The 21,379-nt window shown below is 38.3% G+C and overlaps 1 protein-coding gene across 16 annotated transcripts in view; it reads left to right on the top strand.

Moving 5' to 3' along the window:
* The first annotated feature begins 5,164 nt into the window (after positions 1-5,164).
* Positions 5,165-21,379, top strand: part of HERC5 (HECT and RLD domain containing E3 ubiquitin protein ligase 5) — a 46,175-nt gene continuing 29,960 nt past the window's right edge. For 3 of the 16 annotated variants that reach the window (XM_081593743.1, XM_081593750.1, XM_081593779.1), the window contains exons 1-11: positions 5,165-5,647; positions 7,564-7,684; positions 8,301-8,377; positions 10,748-10,969; positions 12,172-12,263; positions 12,535-12,665; positions 14,113-14,258; positions 15,465-15,541; positions 17,761-17,864; positions 19,405-19,464; positions 20,898-20,991. In XM_081593743.1, coding sequence (XP_081449869.1) covers positions 5,353-5,647; positions 7,564-7,684; positions 8,301-8,377; positions 10,748-10,969; positions 12,172-12,263; positions 12,535-12,665; positions 14,113-14,258; positions 15,465-15,541; positions 17,761-17,864; positions 19,405-19,464; positions 20,898-20,991 — 1,419 coding nt within the window. In that variant the 5' untranslated portion in view covers positions 5,165-5,352. Of the gene's footprint in view, positions 6,031-7,480; positions 7,685-8,300; positions 8,378-10,747; positions 10,970-12,171; positions 12,264-12,534; positions 12,666-14,112; positions 14,259-15,464; positions 15,542-17,760; positions 17,865-19,404; positions 19,465-20,897; positions 20,992-21,379 lie in introns of all 16 variants that reach the window. The other 13 variants (XM_081593790.1, XM_081593809.1, XM_081593781.1 and 10 more) reach the window with 8 other exon arrangements.

A 21,379-nucleotide genomic window follows, 5' to 3' on the forward strand; every position in this document is an offset into this window, starting at 1 on the left:
TGAAGCTTCACTTGGAGAATTTTGAGCATTACTTTGCTAGCATGTGAGATGAGAGCAATTGTGCTGTAGTTTGAATATTCTTTGGCATTGCCTTTCTTTGGGATTAGAATGAAAACTGACCTTTTCCAGTCCTGTGGCCACTGCTGAGTTTTCCACATTTGCTGGCATACTGAGTGAAGCACTTTCACAGCATGATCTTTTAGGATTTGAAATAGCTCAACTGGAATTCCATCACCTCCACTAGCTCTGTTAGTAGTGATGCTTCCTAAGGCTGACTTGACTTCGCAGTCCATGATGTCTGGCTTTCAGTGAGTGATCACACCATGGTGATTATCTGGGTCTTGAAGATCTTTTTTGTACAGTTCTTCTGTGTATTGTTGCCACTTCTTCTTAATATCTTCTGCTTCTGTTAGGTCCATACCATTTCTGTCCTTTATTGTGCCCATCTTTGCATGAAATATTCCCTTGGTATCTCTAATTTTCTTGAAGAGATCTCTAGTCTTTCCCATTCTATTGTTTTCCTTTATTTCTTTGCACTGATCAGTGAGGAAGGCTTTCTTATCTCTCCTTGCTGTTCCTTGGAACTCTGCATTCAAATGTGTATCGTTCCTTTTCTCCTGTGCCTTTTGCTTCTCTTCTTTTCTCAGCTATTTGTAAGCCCTCCTCAGACAACCATTCTGCCTTTTTGCATTTCTTTTTCTTGGGGATAATCTTGATCACTGCCTCCTGTACAATGGCAAACCACTTCAGTATTCTTGCCTTGAGAACCCCATGAACAGTATGAAGAGGCAAAAAGATATGACACTGAAAGATGAACTCCCCAGGTTGGTAGGTACCCAATATGCTACCAGAGAAGTGTGGAGAAATAACTTCAGAAAGAATGAAGAGATGGAGTCAAAGTGAAAACAATGCCTTTTGTGGATGTGACTGGTGATAGAAATAAATTACGATGCTGTAAAAAACAATATTGCATAAGAACCTGGAATGTTAGGTCCATGAATCATGGTAAATTGGAAGTGGTCAAACAGGAGATGGCAAGAGTTAACATCGACATTTTAGGAATCAGTGAACTAAAATGGACTGGAATGGATGAATTTAATTCCGATGACCATTATATCTATTACTGTGGGCAAGAATCCCTTAGAAGAAATGGAGGAGCCATCACAGTCAACAAAAGAGTCCAAAATACATTACTTGGATGCAATCTCAAAAATGACAGAATGATCTCTGTTCATTTCCAAGGCAAAACATTCAGCATCACAGTAATCCAAGTCTATGCCCCAACCACTAATGCTGAGGAAGCTGAACGGTTCTGTGAAGACCTACAAGACCTTCTAGAACTAACAGCAAAAAAAGATGTGTTTTTCTTCACAGGGGACTGGAATGCAGAAGTAGGAAATCAAGAGATACCTGGAGTAACAGGCAAATTTGGCCTTGGAGTACAAAATGAAGCAGGGCAAAGGCTAATAGAGTTTTGCCAAGAGATCGCACCATCACAGCAAACACCATCTTCCAACAACACAAGAGACAACTTTACACATGGACATCACAATACCAAAATCAGATTGATTATATTCTTTGCAGCCAAAGATGGAGATGCTCTATACAGTCAGCAAAAATAAGACCAGGAGCTGGCTGTGGCTCAGATCATGAACTCCTTATTGCCAAATTCAGACTTAAATTGAAGAAAGTAGGGAAAACCACTAGACCATCCAGGTATGACCTAAGTCAAATCCCTTACGATTATACAGTGGAAGTGAGAAATAGATTTAAGGGACTAGACCTGATAGACAGAGTGCCTGAAGAAATATGGACAGAGGTTCGTGACATTGTACAGAAGAGATCCTTAAGTACCTGACTTTTGGATTTTGTTATTCAAGACTTTCTACTCCAACATTACTTTGTCTATGCAAATGAGTGAGCTGTACTAAAGATTTTAAGAACAGATAGTACCAGTTCTTTATATATTCTTTCAGAAAATAAAGGAAGAGGGAACACTTCCCAATTAATTCTCTTCTGCCAGCATTATTCTAATACCAAAACCAGATAAAGACATTACAGGAAAAGAAACCTACATGTATCTCTCATATGATCACAGATACAAAAATCTTTTACAAAGTTTAAACACATAAAACATAAAATAAACGTAAAATATAATATTGTGACCAATTTGGACTTACTTCAGAAATTCATTTGAAAATCCATTATTTTCACCATATTAGACAAAAATCTTGTAATTACCTCAGTAAAGGTAGAAAAAAGTTGACAAATTCAGTACTCACTCATGCAAGATGAGTACTCTTGGTAAACTAGGAACTTACTCAACCTGATTACTTCATAATTAATGGTGAAAGAAATGCTTTCCTACTAAAATTGAGAAGAAGTCCAAGATGTCTCTCATCACTTCTGTTCAACATTGTACTAGATGTACTAGTCCATACATCAGGCCAAACTTAAAAAAGAAAAGTCATAATGATTCGAAAAGAGTAAAACTATCTTATTTATCAATTACATAGTTATCTGTAGGATATTCAAAGGCATCCACACAAAAAATCTACTAGAACTATTTATTAAGTAAATATAGAAAGGTGTCATGGTTCAAGGCAATATATAAAAGTTAAATGTATTTATATATACTCACGGGCTTCCCTTGTGGCTCAGCTGGTAAAGAATTTACCTGTAACGTGGGAGACCTGGGTTCAATTCCTGGGTTGGGGAGATCCCCTGGAGAAGAGAAAGGCTACCCACTCCAGTATTCTGGTCTGGAGAATTCCATGGACTGCATAGCCCATGGGGTCGCAAAGAGTCAGACACGACTGAGCAACTTGTATTTCACATATATACTCACAATAAAACGCTGAAATTTTTTTTAAGTACAACTTGTAATATCAAAAAATAAATATATAAGGATAAAGTTAACAAAATATGTTTGACTGCTCACCAAAAACTTGAAAATATTGTTGCAACAGTTTAAGAAGCTTTAAGTTAATGCCGAGAGATGCTCATGGACAGAAAAATCAATATTATCATCAGGTCAGTTCTTCCTAAACTGATCTAATTTAGAGTAATTGCTAAATCCTTGCAGTCTGTTTTGTAGAAATTGGTAAGGTGATTCTAAAATATTTATGGAAATGCAAAGAACTTAAAATAGACTAAACAACTGAAGAAGGACAATGGTCAAACACTTAGGTGAACTGATTTTGAGTCAGTTAGCATCTATAGTAATTAACACAGTGTGGTACTGGAGTAAAAAACAGAAATACACAATGGAACACAATAAAAAGTCCAGAGATAAGTCCAATCACATATAGTCAACGGTTTCGACAGAGACACTGAGGCAATTCAATGAGTAAAGGCAAACTGGAACAGGTGGAAACGGGTAAGAAAAAAAAATGAACCTCTTTCCTTATTTCACACCATAAAGAATAATTCATTTGAAGTATATCAAAGACCTGAAGCTGTAAAACTTCTAGAAGATAATGTATGAGAAAATCTTTGCTATTTTGGGTTAGGCAAAGATTTTTTAAGACCAAAAAAAAAAGCATGAATAATGTTGGTAAAACAAAAAGAATGGATAAAGAAAAAATGAATAAATTGCATCAAAATTAAAACTTTAGCTCTTCAGATGACATTTTTCATGTAATTTTATTAATTTTTTGTTTTAGTTTTATCATAACTTTCCTCCTTTTATTGAAGTATAGTTGATGTACAATATTATGTTAGTTAAAATGACATTTTTAATAAAATTAAAAGGCAAGCCACAGACTGGTAGAAAATATTTCAAAACATATATCGGGTAAAGAACTTTATATGTAACAGAGAACTCTTATACATTAAAAAAAAAAAAAAAAACCTTAGATGATAAGCAATGGAATCAGTAAATAGGCAAAAGATGCAGACACTTCACCAAAGAGGAGACAGAGATCAGCACTAATAAGCACTTGAAAAAATTCCCATCATTAATCGTTGTTGTTTAGTTGCTCAGTCCTGTCCAACTCTTTTGTGACCTCATGGACTCTAACCTACCAGGCTCCTCTGTCCATGGGATTTCCCAGGTAAGAATACTGGAGTGGATTGCCATTTTCTTCTCCAGGGGATCTTCCCAGTCAAGGGATCAAGCTGGTGTCTCCTGAAATGGCAGCCGGCTTCTCTACCACTGAGCCACCAGGGAAGTTTTAATGGAAATTAAAACTGCAATAAGATGGTATTTTAGACTACCGCAATTGCTAACATTAAGAAGACTGACAGTACTAAATGTTGGGAAGGATACAGAGGGACTGGACTTCTCAAACTGCTGGAGGAAATGCTAAATAGTATAGCATTTTAGAAAAGTATGGTAGTTTCTTCAAACGATATTCATGTACCTGCCATAAGACACAGCAATTTCATTTTCAGTTATTTATTCCAAAGAAACGAAAACACTTATCCACATTTATCCAAAGCCTTGTTCACAGTATTCATAGCACTTCTATTCATCGCAGCCGCAAGCCAGAAAGGATTAAAATGCCTGCCTGTAGGTAAATGGATAAAGAAATTGTAGTATATCCATATAATACCATTCAACAATAACAAAGGGGGAACTACTGATGAAACACCACAGGCTTAATCTTAAAACCTTATGCTAAGTGAAAAAAGTCAGGCACAAAAGACTGCACAAGTCTGATTCCATTCGTAAGAAACTCTAGAAAAGGCAAAAATATATTAACAGCAGATTAGTGGTTGCAGTCACCGTTGTGTAGGCCGTGGGACAGGATAGCTCTCTTCAGCTTTACCATGATGCTGTGGCAAAGCCTGGAGCAGAATGCCTAGCAAACTTCAGCTTTCCTTGTTATAATAGTTTCTGGAAATTCTGCAAGTCCGCCTGTGTCAAGGCTCCTCCTAGTGGAATTTGCAGTATTTCTTCGAAGGCCACCTGGTCCAGTTCACGTGGCCACTGCCCGCCTGAAGATATCTTCTCAGCCCTGCCTCCCACCTCTTCACAGACTAGCGCCTTGTTTACTCTGGCCACCGTCCAAGCCAGTCTTAAATCATCGAGTTTCCCTTTCTCTTTCGAATTCCGCTCCCTTAAAAAAAAAAACACAACAACAATCAGTTTCGTTTCTCTCAGAAACTGCCGGCTCCGCCCCCAAACAGCACGTCGGGAGCCCAGCGTCTGGGCAGGGGCGGGGTAGGGGGGCTGCCGTTCCTAGACGTCGATGTGTGTTCGGCTAGTTGCCGCCCCGCACCACGACGCCCGGGGGCAGTGGGCGCTTTCAGGCTTTGGCCGTCTCTGTCTCTTTTCCTCGCCTCAGCTCTGTATCCTTCGAAAGTTCGGACAGCTGAGACGCGGCTGAGGAGCTCGAGAAATTGGTGATGGAGGGGAGGCCACGGAGGAGGTCGCGGGGCGGCGCACGCCCGGTGCCCGAGCGGGTCCCCGCGTCCCGACCCCCCGCGTCCCGGCCCTCCGCGACACTGCCCGCGGAGTCTTGGGGAGCGAAGCTCTGGCTTTTCCCCAGCGCCGCCGGGCTCCGCAGCGCGCTATCCCTGAGGCCCGAGGCGACACGCCAGATGTGCTGCACGCGCCGGCGCCTGGCGGTGCTGGAGCGCGGCGGGGCGGGCGTCGAAGTCCACCAGCTGCCGGCGGGGAGCGACGGCGCCAGGAAGCCGAGTGAGTGAGGCCGCATAGCGCCCGCTCGGCCCTTCCCTCCGCGGACTGGGGGTGTGAGTGCGGTGGGCGGCCGGGCCGGGGCCCGCACGGGCGCTTCTCTCTAGAGCGGCCCGACTTGTGGGTGTGCGGTCCTTCTTTAACCGCGAGAGACTCAGAGAGGGGACCCGACGGCGCAGCGGTCCGCGGGGGCCGTAGAAACGCGCCTGGCCGGGGGTGCTTTCGCGTTTGGCAACCCCGAGTTCTCCAGCCTTGTTCCTCCCGAGCTCGAGGTTTGGGCCGGACGGTGGCGAGAAACACAAGGTCCGCTCCGCCCGCCGCCTCATGGAGGGAGTCTCCCGGCAGCCTCTCAGCCAGTCCGCCTCTATCTTTGGTTTCTATTCAAAGTGTGTTTTTCACTTATCCTTTTTAGAACATACCTGCTCCGATTTTGAGTCTTTGGAGAACCTTGTTTGGTTTTCTTGTTCTCAGTGATAATGTTTCACGTGCGCAAGCAATTTAAAGAGGGCTTTCAGTTGCACTTCGGTAATGTCTGTAGAGATTAGCTCTAGTGACCCTGACTGCGGATTTTACAGGTGGGGGGGGGCGTAAAGGACCACACATTTAATTTTGAAAAGTTTGCCCATCTGTTGCGTGAAGAAAATGATATTTTACTTTTGTTAGTTTTGCTTTTAACTTGAGCGAAGTCGAGAACCTTTTTTCTATAGATTATTTGAGGTTTTTGGGTGTGTGAACTGCCAGTTCATTGATATCTTTGCCTCGCTTTTAAAAAAAAGATGAGTTGTTTATCTTTTTTGTGTTTATTTGGAAGAGCTTTTGTATATTGAGTAAGAGTAGCCGTTTGTCGGTCATATACGTTGTAAAATTTTACCCGACTTGCCGTTTAGCTAATGTTATTTTATAGTGTACTTCATCAGTCTTTTCATTTAAGGAGACTTACGAATTTTGTGTTATGTTAGAAAGCTGTTCTCCATCCAAAATTTTTTTAATGTGCTCGTCTTTTTACTAATTTTAAGATTTTGCTTTTAAACCTAACATTTTTAATACACTTAGAAATTATTTTGACTTAAGGAGTGAGGTGGGGGGATAAGGATTGATTTTTTTTTTTTCTCCAAAAAAAATAGCCGAGTCCCAATACCTTTTTTTGAATAAACCCACCATTTTTGAATAAACCCTCCTTTTTTCACCTGATTTGAAATGCTGAGTCTCTGAAAAAGCTTTAGTCTATTGGGCCATTCTTTATTACCAGACTGGTTTGGTTCTCTTTAGAATTTGTATTATGAAGTGGTTTGTGCTTTGATCTTTTGCATAAATAGATTTTATTTCACTAGAACTGAAAACTGAAACAAGGTCCCAAATCTACCTACTTTTTGTGAACAAATTAAATGAGATAAAAGTAAAGGGTTTAGTGGACAGTTTTAAATCTATAACTTTGAGAAAGTGCTAAATATGCACTGACAGTACCATTTCTTTTAATAGCATCCTTTTAAAAAATTGTCCCCCAAACCCAATTCCTCATTTACTCTTAAAATGAAGTATGTTCTCCAAAAATTAAATTATAGTTTCTTACAGACATTTTCATTCCTAGCACTTCAAATTTAGTTTCTCTCCTTGAACTTATTAAACGGGAATCTAAAAGCAAATATTTACTTAGATATTTTAATTGAAATGATATATTCAATTTAAAACAGTATAAATCAATGGTTTCCCAAATTAAAAAAAAAAATCTGCTGTCAAGACACTAGTCATTGCTATTTTGTCTGCTTGCTGTATTTGAATTTTCTTTGAAGAGAAGTTCATGTTAAGTCCTGTTGTGTAATTGACATTTTTTTCCAGATGTTTTAAGTGCATTATAATTAAGTGAATAATAGTAGTGGGTCACAGTGAGAGTGATAGTTCGTGTTGGATTTGCTCTGCAGAGTGCATTAAGTTAGGAAAAAAAATGAAGATACATTCCATGGACCAAGGAGAAGAGCACATGCTGGTTCTATCCTCAGATGGAAAACCATTTGAGTACAAGTATAGCATAGAAAATGCAAGGTAGGCAAGTTTTTTTTCCTTTTATTAAAAATGATTTAAATTTCACTCAAAAAGCAATCATAATTTTTGTAGGAAAATGTTACTTTATATGATCCTTGCTTTAAATAGTGGTATCTTAAGTAAATGATGAATTCTGAACTGACTAGTGAACTGTAAATCAATTTGTATCTCCCAGGGCATGTACATGTGTTGATTTGGCACTTAAAGGAAATGATTGATTAGTCCACGTATCCCCAAACTGGACTTACATACTCATTAACTCATTTAACCCAAAAGTAGTTTTCAACCTCAGAGAAAAATGAATTATCATGGAATGATTTATGAGACTTTTTCCTAGTAGATCTTGTGAATTAGAACTTATTTTCATCTTGTATTATTCCTGCATCATAAAATCATTGTTTGTAAAAGAGTCTTAGAATCATCTTACCACAATTTTAGAATGAACATTATTTTCCTTTTAAACCACTAATTAAAGCATGTTAATATTATAATAATTTTAGATGTGCTGAATGTGAAGTTAACTTTTTTGAGCTTCAATCCTAATTAAATATGGTTAATAATTCTTAAATGTTGTGACTTATTTGTGATCAACATAAAATATATTTCCTTTCATCAGGTTTCAGTGCATTTTACAAGAAAAAAATATAATTCAGATCACATGTGGAGATTATCATTCTCTTGCACTCTCAAAAGGTACTTTTCTAAATATTGTTTTTTTTAAGAGGGAGTAGATGTGTGTGTATATAGAACTAAGAGAATGTATGTGCTTCACTTGGTAATAGGACTGAAATATTTTGAATGTGGTATGGTCTAGAACACTACTAAAGGAGATACAAAATCAGAATTCTTGGACCTTTAAAATCTTCCGGTTTTCATAATTACTTTTCCTACATTTTATTCTCTCAAATGAAAAAACTAAAGCATTTTGGTAATGAGTTTGACGTTCTTTATTTAAGGGTAAAGAGTCCATGGATTGAAAGCATATAGGATCTCATAAGCAATGGAACACTCTTCCCAAGGGATTTTGAGCAAGGGCCAGTTTTGTAGAGTGTCAGAAGCTTCAATATGGAAACAGGGCATGATTGACTGTGGTTGCGTATCTGATCAAGGAAATAAGTATAGAGCCCAGAGTAAACTTGGTGTTTGGGGATTGGCTGCCTGGATATACTGTGTTTCTGGTCAGGCTGAGCATTCAGAGTGTGAAAGTTCGGTTTGGTGACATGGCACCTGGGTGCCATCTTGGGCCTAGAGATTTATTTCTGCAGTTCTGTTTTCTGTTTTTCAAATATGAAACAATGAAAATATTCTAAATAATTAAAATCATCCTCTCTGAAAGCAGGACTAGGAATGGTCCACCCTTTTCCAGAACTTTCTTCTCTTTTCCTAGGGTTCTTCCAGCTACGATGATAGGAGCTCAGAATCCCTTGGGTCTGCTTTTATGGCCAGTTTGCTGGCCTCTGACATGTTTTAACATTACGTTTTGAATTCAGGGATTCTCCCCAACCCTTTATTACTTACTATTTCTTATCAGATGCCATAATGGTAGGGAAGGGAAGTAGTGAATATGAATTATTTCCTGAAGCCACTTGACCTAATTAAGACTGACAGATGATAAGGAGTAGTAGAATTCAGGATCAAGGAAATTTTTTAAATACATAGGACAGATATAAACTTTTAGAATGAAAGCTGGAATTCAAGAGAAGTAAGTGATCATGTATTTGACTTATACTGAAGGCTCTGTTAAGGTTAAGTGTTAATTTGTATTGGAAAAGCTGATTGTTTGACTTCATCCATTTATGAACAACACTTTCATTTTGAGTATCTACATGTTCAGGTTGTGAAGATGAAACAGATATATGTGCCTTCAAGAAGCCTAGGATGTATGGATGTTGGGGGGGGGAGATTGTTCAGGGTTTATTATTGGTAAGTCACAATACAATGTAGGAAGAATGAAAGTTGGGAAAGGAAGAAAGGGAACTACTCATCTTTCTCATTTTGGTATTTCCTGCCGACTGATAGGCACTTGGTAATTAGGTTTGAAGGAAAATCTCTACCTCTCACCTGTTCCTGCATAGTATCTTGCAAAGTAGTACTCACTAAAATTTAAATTTCTGATATATTTTTCAGCCTCTATTAGGTACTGTCATCTCTATTAGATAACATCTAAGAACTTTTCTTTAAAAATATGTTCCAATATGTGTATTCACTTTGCTGTACAACTGAAACTGATAAAACATTGTGAATCAACTATACTCCAATAAAATATTTTAAAATAGATAAATAAAATAAAAATGTGTTCCATATATTTAATTCATGGAAGAAGATGCTCACTCTTTCACGATACTGTGCTGCAATTTCAAATATATGTTTACATTATTTATTTAGCATCTTTGGGCACGTGGAAGAGGGAGAGAAAGAAAGGTAGTTTGAGGTTTTTTCAAAAGTAGAGTATTTCTGTCTTTCATAGGCCTATCCTGTGAGTTTTTAAAAATAAGTATTTCTTGAATTTGATTATAATATATTCCAATAGCTTTATTCTTTGTCTATTTGGGCTGCTGTAATAAAAATAGAGTAGGTGATTTAAACAGCAGAAATTTGAAGTCCACTTCAGGGTTTTTAGCAGATTTGGTGTCTAGTGAGGGCCAGTCTTTTTACAAGTGGAAAGGACAAGAGAGCTCTCTGGGGACCCTTTTATAAGGGCATTAATCCCATTCATGAGTGCTCCCCCTATCATGATCTCATCCAGTTTTAGTCACCACCCCAAAGGCCACTTCCTAATACCATCACACTGAAGGTTAGGATTTCAGCATAGGAGTTTTGGGCAAACACAGACATCCAGTTCTTAATACTACCCTTTGAGGTAGGAGATAAGGAACTGTAACTCTTACTGCTGAAGAGAAGTTTCTTCTAGTTTTTCTGACTGAGTCTTGAGATCTGAGCAGTCCTGTCAGTTTGAATGGACGAGATTGTAATGGTGTAGTATGGATAGAGTATAATGTCCTAGGGTGATGTCTGCTGCATTTTAAACTTAACTAAGACAGCATTTTCTCTGTTTATGTCAAGGTGGTGAGCTTTTTGCTTGGGGACAGAACTTAGATGGCCAGCTTGGAGTTGGAAGAACATTTGCCTCAACTTCCACACCAGAGATTGTGGAGAACCTCTCAGGAGTCCCCTTGGTTCAGATTTCTGCAGGAGAAGCCCACAGCATGGCCTTATCCATGTCCGGAAATGTTTACTCTTGGGGAAGAAATGATTGTGGACAGCTGGGCCTGGGCCACACCTACAGTATGGAAATATATTTTCAAATTCATATTATAAACAAATATATTTGACATATAAGAGATGGATATAATCTGAATGTAATCTGAACCAAAAATGGTTCAGATTTTTGCTTTCATTAGCACTGATTTGCCTGGTTATCTCTCTGTGTTCAGTGTAGAATCGATCTAAACAACCTATACAGCGTGCAGGTCACGGCTGTAATTGAGATGGGTGTCCGGGTCAAGTGGGAAAAAGGGAAGGAGCATTGGACTAGGGATCGGAATATCTGGGCTGTGATTCCCACTTCCACGTTAAGTAATTTTGCCTACCCAAGTCCCTTCATTTTTCTCTGTGTCTCATTTTCTTTTTATGTAAAGTGATGAGTTTGGATGAAGTGACCTTTAAGGTACCTGTGCACTTAAATATCTATTAATACAGTTGTGGCAAAGGGATAGTAAAATTCTAGTTAGAAACACCTATTCTGATCTTGTTCTTTAAGGGTTTAATTACATACGTGTACACACACATAAACATGTAATTCGCAATAACTGAGCTACCTCCCCAGAGAAAAAGGCAATATTTCTGATGACCCCAAAACCCTAGTTAGAGATTTCAGGTGTGGCAAACTCTGATGCTTTATCAGTTGTGGTAATAAACACATTCCACCTGGGATTACTGGTCAGATACTGCATTTCTGCCTCACGTGTCCCCGTGCTAGTTACTCATGAGAACCCATAAGTCATTTCAAAGGAGAAAAAGGAATAAAGGACCATGGAACTTACTTTTGCTGAATCTCTCTGGGACAAGGAAGTGATCGTGATAGAGAGAAGAGGTAGTGTAAGGCAATTCTCTCCACTAGAGAATTTGAAAGAAAAATAAGAAGCTTTAGGTTCATTAGAAGGGTAATGCTAGACTGGAATTGGAAATACCAGATATGCTGCAACGAAAGCTAATCAAGTCAGGTTTAAAAAGAGAAGAAAGGGCTCTGGGAAGTGAAAGTGACACTTCACAGGTGAGTACCTCCAAGTGTGGCCCTTAGACCACCACCCCTGTTCTGTTTTCAGACCTAAATCTACCAACACAGAGCCTTTCTTGTCAGAGTGTGTTGGAAGCTATTGTGATGGGCCTAGAGGAAGTAATCTGGGTGTTTTATCAGTAGCATGGAACTCCAGTGTGAAATTCAGTGTTTCCTTTTGGTTACTTGAACTCTTCTTTTCCTTGTGTAGATAAAGATTCTCCTTCCTGTATTGAAGCACTGGATGATCAGAAAGTTGAATTTCTTGCTTGTGGTGGCTCTCACACTGTCCTGCTCATGAAGGTTAGTGTACCCTTGTCTCTTTGACTGCAGTTCCAGAAGAGCACTTTGTATTGGAGAGAGCTCTAGAACATGGAGATATGGGCAGCTGGTGTTTCCTGGGGAAGAAAGGTGACCGCTTCCCCTTGCATGACTGTCCTGATCATTGGGGGGCTTTGCTCTGATGGTGATTTTATTGATTTTTCACGGATGCCTTCACTAACACTTCACAGAAGTGAGTGTTACTTCTGTGTCATATTTCTCTAAGTTCTGATAAGAAATTCCTTTTCTTTAGAGTGGACTGGTGTTTACTTTTGGTGATGGAAAGTATGGGCAACTCGGTCACAATTCAACACAGAATGAGTTAAGACCCTGTTTGGTAACTGGGCTTGTTGCAAATAGAGTGACCCAGATAGCATGTGGAAGGTAAGTTGTAAAGTATCAGTGAAAATTGATAAGATAAATATAATAAATTTAGATAGGTAGTTTAATAAAATTTCTCTTCAGTTTCTTTGATTGAGATAAAACTATCAAACATTTTCAGACAGGTGAAAATGCTTAATTCACATTGTTAGACAATCATAATAAATCTTTAGTATACATATTTATTTTATTTGATTTTTTAAATGTGTAAATATACTTATTTTCTGTTGGTCCTTCAGTGAAATACCTTCGTAAATATTCAAATGCACTTTATCTTTTAAAAAATTATTTATTTGGAAAAAATGAACAAACATGAGTTAGAAAGGATTATTCATTGATATCCTCACTCTGTCTGCATTAACCAAAGAAACTTTGTCACCACTGTGGATTTTTCATAACACACTCCTCTGAGTAACGTGTTACAGGAGGAATCGTCACCTTAGACATGTCTTAATGCAAACCAGAGCAGCACCGCTACTAACACAGGAGAGTTTACTGGAAAGACACAAGGCTCACTGAAAGCTATTATACTGATGGTCAATTTTAAGAGGAGGATACAAATGATCAATAGAAAGAGTTAAAGGAAGAGCTGCATAGGACAGAGTCTAGAACAGGTCCAAATGAGGAGCTTCTAATGTCCACTCCCCTTGGAGCCATGGATAGTGTTACCTCCTCCCAGCCTGATACATGACTGAAGAATATTGTCAACCAGAGAAGCTCACCGAAGTCCAGACTTTCATTGCTTAGTCATGACTGATTGAATTATTGCCCATGTGATTGAACTCAGACTCCAGCCTCTATGTGCCCAGAGGTTCAGCTAACCTACAGCTGAAGGGGCCTCTATGAGCCACTTTGATAAACTATTAGGTGTGGTCAAGGGGCCTGCCGTGAATAACAGAGACACTCCTATCACTTGGGAAATTCTAAGAGGTTAGACATGGCCTCCCTAGAGGTGAGAATAAAGGCCAGAGCTCTGAGCAAGGCCAAATTCTTTCCTTATACATGTATAATAGGAGAGGCCATTAATCAGATTGGTAAGAAAATCAGCATAATTAAAGGTCTTTGGGAAGTAGAGTTGGAGCTCAGGATCACCTGACTCCATCTTCTAGGATGGGGAGGGGAGGAGCTCAGAAATGGCTTCCAGGAGGTGGTGACTCAAGCCAAGGCCTAAAAAAAAGGAGTAGAATGCTAGAGGTGGTGCTTGTTCTGACCAAGGGAACATCCTTTGCCAGGATGCAGCATCATGGCTTTCAGTGGACTTTGGGGTTCCAAAATCACCTCAGCTACACATTAGTGATTTCTTAGTTTCCACATGGCTAATTTCTTCTACTGGGAGTTGGTTAACTAGTTTCACTCACTGGGTAGCATATAATGCAGTTTTACCAGATTGCTGCATACTCTGATTATTGTGGAGAATTAAGAATTGACTGTATGTGCTTTTATTTAATAGGCAGCACACACTTGCCTATGTTTCTGATATTGGAAAGGTCTTTTCTTTTGGTTCTGGAAAAGAAGGACAACTGGGAAACGGTGAAACATGTAATCAGCTGATACCACGTCCCATGAAATTGCCATCAAGTGAAGAACTCAAATCTGGTAAATTCTGTAGGAGCACAGGATTTGGCATAAATGCCTTCATTGAAAACCTGATTTTCCTGTGTGTAATGTAGCAAGAAAACTGTATGACTGTGAATGGGGTTGTACTGATTTCATGTTTGCGTGTAAATAACTTAACATACCCTATCTAATTTATCAAGTCAGAATAGCCATTAGTTTTCTCTAAGCCCTTCAGGTTAAGATTAATGTGGACTTAGAATGATAGAACTTAAAAAAAACTATATGGGTTCAGAGGCCTTTGCAGCATCTGATTCCAGTCTTCAAGGGACCTATTATTCCCATGATGATTGGCTTTCTTACCTGACTAAACTGACTCCTGATCATAAAAAACCCTCAGAATGATGAGCAGCTGACATATGCCAGGCAGTGTAACTGTGCTTAAAACTTAACTTGTGTCATCTCACCTGTCCTTAAACAGCTTCAGGAGATGTGAACTTTCAGTCCTATTTTACCGGAGGGTACAGAGACTTGGAAAGTGAGGGGTTAGCCCATAAGCGGTTTTGGCTGGACTTGAACTGTGTGTGCACTGTGTAACTTCAGAGGCTTAACTCTGAAGGGTTTCACTATAGAAGTGCCTTGGAGCATTTGGGTTACGTGTTTCTCAAAGCTTAGTGGTGACCTAAAGTACTAAAGTTCTTTCAGTTCTTCTGGGGAAATAAACAATAGGGTTATTTCCTTAAGCAGTTTGTATCTTACATCTAATTTCTTATAACCACTTACATAGACCTTTGAAGTACTATTAACATTCTTCAGAACCCGTGCTCCTTGCAGTGGAATCATGGAGTCCTAATGACTGGACTTCCAGGGAAGTTCCTAGAATGTGGTTTTTAGTAATAGGTGCTAAATTAAACCAGGGAACAGTTAACTAATCAAGTATTTGTTTGACTGTGTTGAATGTATAAGCATTTACAGTAATCATAAATGCTACTATAAACCAAAAATATTTATATTAACCATGTACATTAAACTGATATCATGTTGTCAACCTTCTGAATTACCTGTTTGCCAACTAGACTTCACCTTGAAGTAGATACGTATTTTTGCTTTGTGAGTGGGAAGTGTACTGAGTCTTTGTCTGTCAGAAAGATAAAAGGACTCTGTTTAAGAAGGATCTAAAGTTACTTGAGTGTATATGTTTGTATCACATGAGTTTCTAAGCTCTTATTTTTTGTAAATTCCTTTCAGAAAGCGGCGCCTCAATAAAGGAGTTAATAATGGTTGCTGGAGGGAATCAAAGCATTTTGATGTGGATGGAAAAAGAGGTAAAAAAGATCTCTAGAAGTTTTTTTTTTTAATTGAAGTATAGTTGATTTATAATATTGTGCCAATCTCTGCTGTACAGCAGAGTGACTTCAGTTTCACATGTATATACATTCTTTTAATATTCTTTTCCATGGTGGTTTATCCCAGGAGATTGGATATAGTTGCCTGTGTTATATAGTAGGACCTTGTTTTTTATCCATGTTAAATGTGGTCAGTATCAGTTCAGTTCAATCGCTCAGTCGTGTCCGACTCTTTGTGACCCCATGAATCACAGCACGCCAGGCCTCCCTGTCCATCACCAACTCCCGGAGTTTACCCAAACTCATGTCCATTGGGTCGGTGATGCCATCCAGCCATCTCATCCTCTGTCTTCCCCTTCTCCTCCTGCCCCCAATCCTTCCCAGCATCAGGATCTTTTCCAATGAGTCAGCTCTTCGCATGAGGTGGCCAAAGTATTGGAGTTTCAGCTTCAACACCAGTCCTTCCAGTGAACACCCAGGACTGATCTCCTTTAGGATGGACTGGTTAGATCTCCTTGCAGTCCAAGGGACCCTCAAGAGTCTTACTAACCCCAGATTCCCAGTCCATCCCTCTTTCTCTCTTGGCCTCCTCCTTAGCAACCTCAAGTCTATTTTCTATGTCTGTGAATCTGTTTCTGTTTTGTAGGTAGGTTCATTTTTGCCATATTTTAGATTTCACATATAAGTGGTATCATATGATACTTACTCTTCCTGATTTACTTCACTTAGTATGATAATCTCTAGTTGCCTTCCATGTTGCTACAAATGGCATTATTTTTGTTGTTTTTATGGCTGAGTAATATTCCATTGTATATATGTGTCACATCTTTTTTATCCATTCTGCTGTTGACAGATGTTTAGGTTGTTTCTTTGTTCTAGCTATTGTGAAAAATGCTACTGTGAACATGGGGGTACATGTATCTTTTTGAATTACAGTTTTTTGTGGGTATATCCCTAGCAGTGGGATTGCCAGATCATATAGTAATTCTAGTTTTAGTTTTCTGAGGGTCCTCCATTCTGTTTTCCATCGTGGCTGCACCAACTTACTTTCCTATCAGTAGTATAGGACAGTTCCCTTTTCTCCACATCCTCTCCAGCATTTGTTATTTGTAGACTTTTTAATAATGGGACCATTCTGACCAGTGTGAAGTGGTACCTCATTGTAGTTTTGATTTGTGTTTCTCTAATATGTGTGATGTGGAGTGTCTTCATGTGCTTACTGGCCATCTGTATGTCTTCACTAGAGAAATTTCTATCAAGGTCTTCAGCCCATTTTTCCATTTGGTTGTTTGTTTTTTCATTGTTGAGTTACTGAGCTCTTTGTATACTTTGGAGGTTAAGCCCATGTCAGTCACGTTGCCTGCAGATATTTTCTCCCATTCCATAGGTTGTCTTTTCCATTTTTATGATTCCCTTTGCTGTGTAAAAGCTTGTAAGTCTGATTAGGTACAGTTTGTTTATTTTTGTTGTTATTTGTATTGCCTTGGGAGACTAGAGACTAGAAGTTTTATAACTTAGTATTTTAAGTAAAACAAAAATTTCCAGAATCTAGATTTGGTGAATTCTAAAATCATCAGGTTCCTAGGCTCACGTTGGGGAATGGCTAGACGTTATTGATCCTTTATTATCGAAACTGCATGCATCTTTACTCAACAAGAATCGGCAGATTTTCCCATACTGTATGTCAGATAAGTGTGATTTCCTTAGATTCTACTTACCCTTCAGGAGGCTCCTTGCAAATGGTATTTTGGTCAGGGTTTTAAGAAGCTAATGGGTTAACATTTTGAAGTGACTTTGCCAGCCAGTATTAATAAAGACCCGAGGTTCATAGTCTTATGAATAATCAGTCCATAATCTCCACGTCCTACTTCACCAAGGCAAATTGAGTTCTTGCCACTTCTGTACCTGGTCCTTTCAGGATCTCCCCAAACTCTCTGATGTTCAGTTTAATCTGATCATACCCATACAAAGCATTCAGTGTTGGGGCATTCAGAGAAGTTTACTTTGGATCTAGGCATCCTTGGTCAAGAAACTGGCAACCAGACAAATGAATAATTGTTCCTTGGTAGAATCTTTATGACTTTCCAGAGTGATATTATCCATACTTAGTATTATGCTCTATCCTTAGAAAGTGCCTAAAAGTTGAATACCTATTTCTGTTGTATCTAAATTACTGTGTTCTACTATTTTGTTTACAGAATTCCTATGTGAATCTAAGGAGGAAAATTCCTACCTTGAATGAAGGCACTGTAAAGAGATGGATTGCTGATGTGGGGACTAAACAATGGCAAAATACAAAAAGGTACAACCTAAGTGTCTGTCTGCTCATATAGCTCTTTAAATCAGTGTTTTCCCAATTGATTTTGCACAATACAAAGATGTAAGATTTTGTGGTCCATTAGTGGTCTGTTTGGCTTCCCTAGTGGCTCAGCAGTAAAGGATCTTGCAATTTAGGAGACGAGAGTTTGATCCTTGGGTCAGTAAGATCCCTTGGAAAAGGAAGTGGCAACTCACTCCAGTGTTCTTGCCGGGGAAATCCCATGGACAGTGGAACCTGGTGGACTGCAGTCCGTGGGATCACAAAAGTTGGACATGACTTAGTGACTAAATCATCACCCAGTGGTCTACTACTTGGTGATCTTCAGAGAAACAGGACCAGTAGAGGGTGTGTGTGTGTAGAGAGAGATTTTAAGGAGTAACCCATTCCAGTATTCTTGCCTGGGAAATCGTATGGACCAAGGAGCCTGGCAGGCTATAGCCCGGGAGGTCACAAAGAGTTAGACACGACTGAGTGACTGAGCACACACACGCTCAGTTGTAGGGGGTGGCAAGTGCAAAATCTGTGAGGCAAGACTGCAGGCTGGAGACCTAGGGAAGAATTGATATTACAGCTAGAGTCCCAAGGCAGTCTGAAGGCAGAATTTCCTCTTCCTTAAGAGACCTTAACACTTCCTCTTAAGACCTTTACAACGGATTGGATAAGGCCCACCCCCATTCTAGAGGGTAATCTGCTTTACTCAAACTCTGCTGATTTGAATGTTAATGTTGTCTAAAAAAATACCTTTACAGCAACATCTAGATTGGTGTTTGACCAATTCTGTGGCCAAGTTGATACATACAATTAACCATCACAACTAGCACTTAAGCTCCATGAGGGCAGCTCTCTTTACTGCAGGACTTCTCTCGGCCTTTGATATGTTTGTGTCATTGTGACTCTGAGCAGGAAATATAGTCTATAGTTTCCCAACCCTGCTTGACTTTGGAGTCTCTTGTTTGTTGAACTCTTACAGCTGAACATGTTAGGCAACCTTGCTGTAAATAATAGAACTCCTACTTTGGTTAAAGATTGTACTCATTTTTACAAGCATTTCCTTTTAGAGACACTTTGGGTATGGCATTGTAATTCTGGAAAGTCGTTACACCAAATAGCTGCATCTTGACTTGTAGAGCACAAATGGTCAAGAACTGTTTGTGCAGTTACTTCTAAGATGGAACTGAGCATACCCCCCACCCTCTGTTTTGTTTCCACTTCAGTAGAATAGAAATAAATAGGGCTTGGGAAGCTGGGTATGTTGGGAGTGTTTTTTTTGTCTTAAGAAAATACTGACCCTTGGTCAAGCCTTCTTTTCTTCCCCTATTGCTTCTCTGAGGATGTATCTTTTATTTCCATGTTTGCCTCTGAAATTTTGAGATTTCACAAATGAAATAGACTTTCAGATGCACATGGCAGTATTCAAATAACTCAGAGATAGCAGGAGGAGTTTGAAGGACAATTATTATGCCTCTTGCTATAAGGAGACATATTCTGATTTGTTTTAACCACGATCTTATTCCTAATATAGGGAAATTAGAGAGATATTTTCATCTCCTGCGTGTCTGACTGGAAGTTTTTTAAGGGAAAGGTAATATATATTATAATACATTTAAAATTTTGTTAAAAACATTCTGTAAAGATAGCGTGGTGACTATGATTAATATTAATAATACTATATTGTATATTTGAAAGTTGGCTAAGAGAATTGTGGCTCAGCTAGTAAAGAATCCACCTGCAATGCGGGAGACCTGGGTTCGATCCTGGGTTGGGAAGATCCCCTGGAGAAGAGGATTCTGGCCTGGAGAATTCCATGGACTGTATAGTCCATGGGGTCGCAAAGAGTCGGACACGACTGAGCGACTTTCCTTACTGACTTACTTAAGAGAATAGATCTTAAAAGTTCTCATCACAAGGAAAAATTTGTAACTGTGTAGTGATTGTTTCACAATATATGCTCTACATATATCAATGCATTATGTTGCACACACTTGAAACGAGTATAATGTTATGTGTCAATTATGACTCGTTTAAAAAACTGTGAAAGATTATAAAGAAAATGGTTTGAGGGTAAAATAATATCTCATTTAAAAAATTACCTTTTTCCCTACAAAAGCACATATATGTTTGCTGTAGAAAATGTAAAAAAAAAAAAAGACACGAAACAACAACAAAAATGAAAATCAGCGAAAATTCGGCACTTATGCATAATAGCTAGAGTTTGTATGAATAACTTTTTCTATGCAAATGTGTTCTTTTACAAAAAATGGTATTTTATATTTCTTTATACTTAATGTTTTATCCACTTTCTGTTTTATTCAATTTTTATAATAGTCAATATTTTTCCATAACATCATTTTAATGGTTGCAAGGTATTCCATGGAAAGGACATACCTTAATTTATTTGTTTCTTTATTTCTGGATACTTAGCTTTCTTTGAATTTTTAAGTATATGAAAGAAAGATTTTGTACTTCTTTTCCTAAATATTGGTATAATATTTATTTAAAAGAATTTGTCTATTTTCAGACACTAAATATATTATTTCACAAAGAATGTGTCTGTTTTTGGATAATATATTCAGTCTAGTATAATTCTTGGGTTAAGATAGTCATTTCATTAGTAATTTTCTATTGGATTACTACAAATTTACTGCCTGGAAACCCCTATTTTTGTTCCTGTTTCTGGTTCATGAAACTGGGAAACAAGAAAAACTTTTACCTTTTATCTTTGGCTGTTTTTTTTTTTCTCTACTGGAAAATAAATATTTATTGAGTACTCATTTAAGGTAAGGCAGTATCTGATGTAAAGTCTGATAGCATATATATTGTTAGTGCAGACTTGATATTTTTTGGCATTTTAGAAACAATCATATGTTATTGTAAAGGTGAGAAAAAATAATTTTATTAAAATGAAGCAAGCTTTAGAATAAACTTTTCATCTGGATAAATAATAAAATACTTAATTTTGAAGCACCTTTTTTCATTTACTTACTCATCTATCTTTCATTTATCTTCCTTCTACAGAATAGATGGAGAAATGATATCCATTCATTTGGACCTAAATACAGCAAGGAGCACCTTTAAGGAATTAACCCAAAAGGACTGGATTACTAACACGGTGGTATTCTTCAGATTGTTACTTGGAAAAAGAAAATACACTGAAACATTTTTATAAGAACTCAAAATTTCAGAAGAAATATCTTGTTTTCATATATTTTCTGAAGCCCTGTGGCTCATATAAATTAAGTTAAACTCCGATAGTGTTCAGGAGATTCCCCACATAGGGTGAAATAGATGATATAGTAGGAACATAGGTTACTGATAGTCAAAACAGTTTATCTGTATGCACACATGTTTACACGTATATGCACAGACACTCCACTAGAGGGAATGTTTTCAACTCTGGCTTTAGGAAAATGATTAAAATATTTGCTGAGACTGTTACACTAGAATAAGAGCAGCATATTATTTGCAATTATTTTACACTTAAGTATAGAAATGAAAAC

This window comes from Giraffa tippelskirchi, chromosome 1 (genome assembly GCF_054371585.1).
Source record: "Giraffa tippelskirchi isolate mGirTip1 chromosome 1, T2T-mGirTip1v1.2.pri, whole genome shotgun sequence".
NCBI classification, from domain to species: domain Eukaryota; kingdom Metazoa; phylum Chordata; class Mammalia; order Artiodactyla; family Giraffidae; genus Giraffa; species Giraffa tippelskirchi.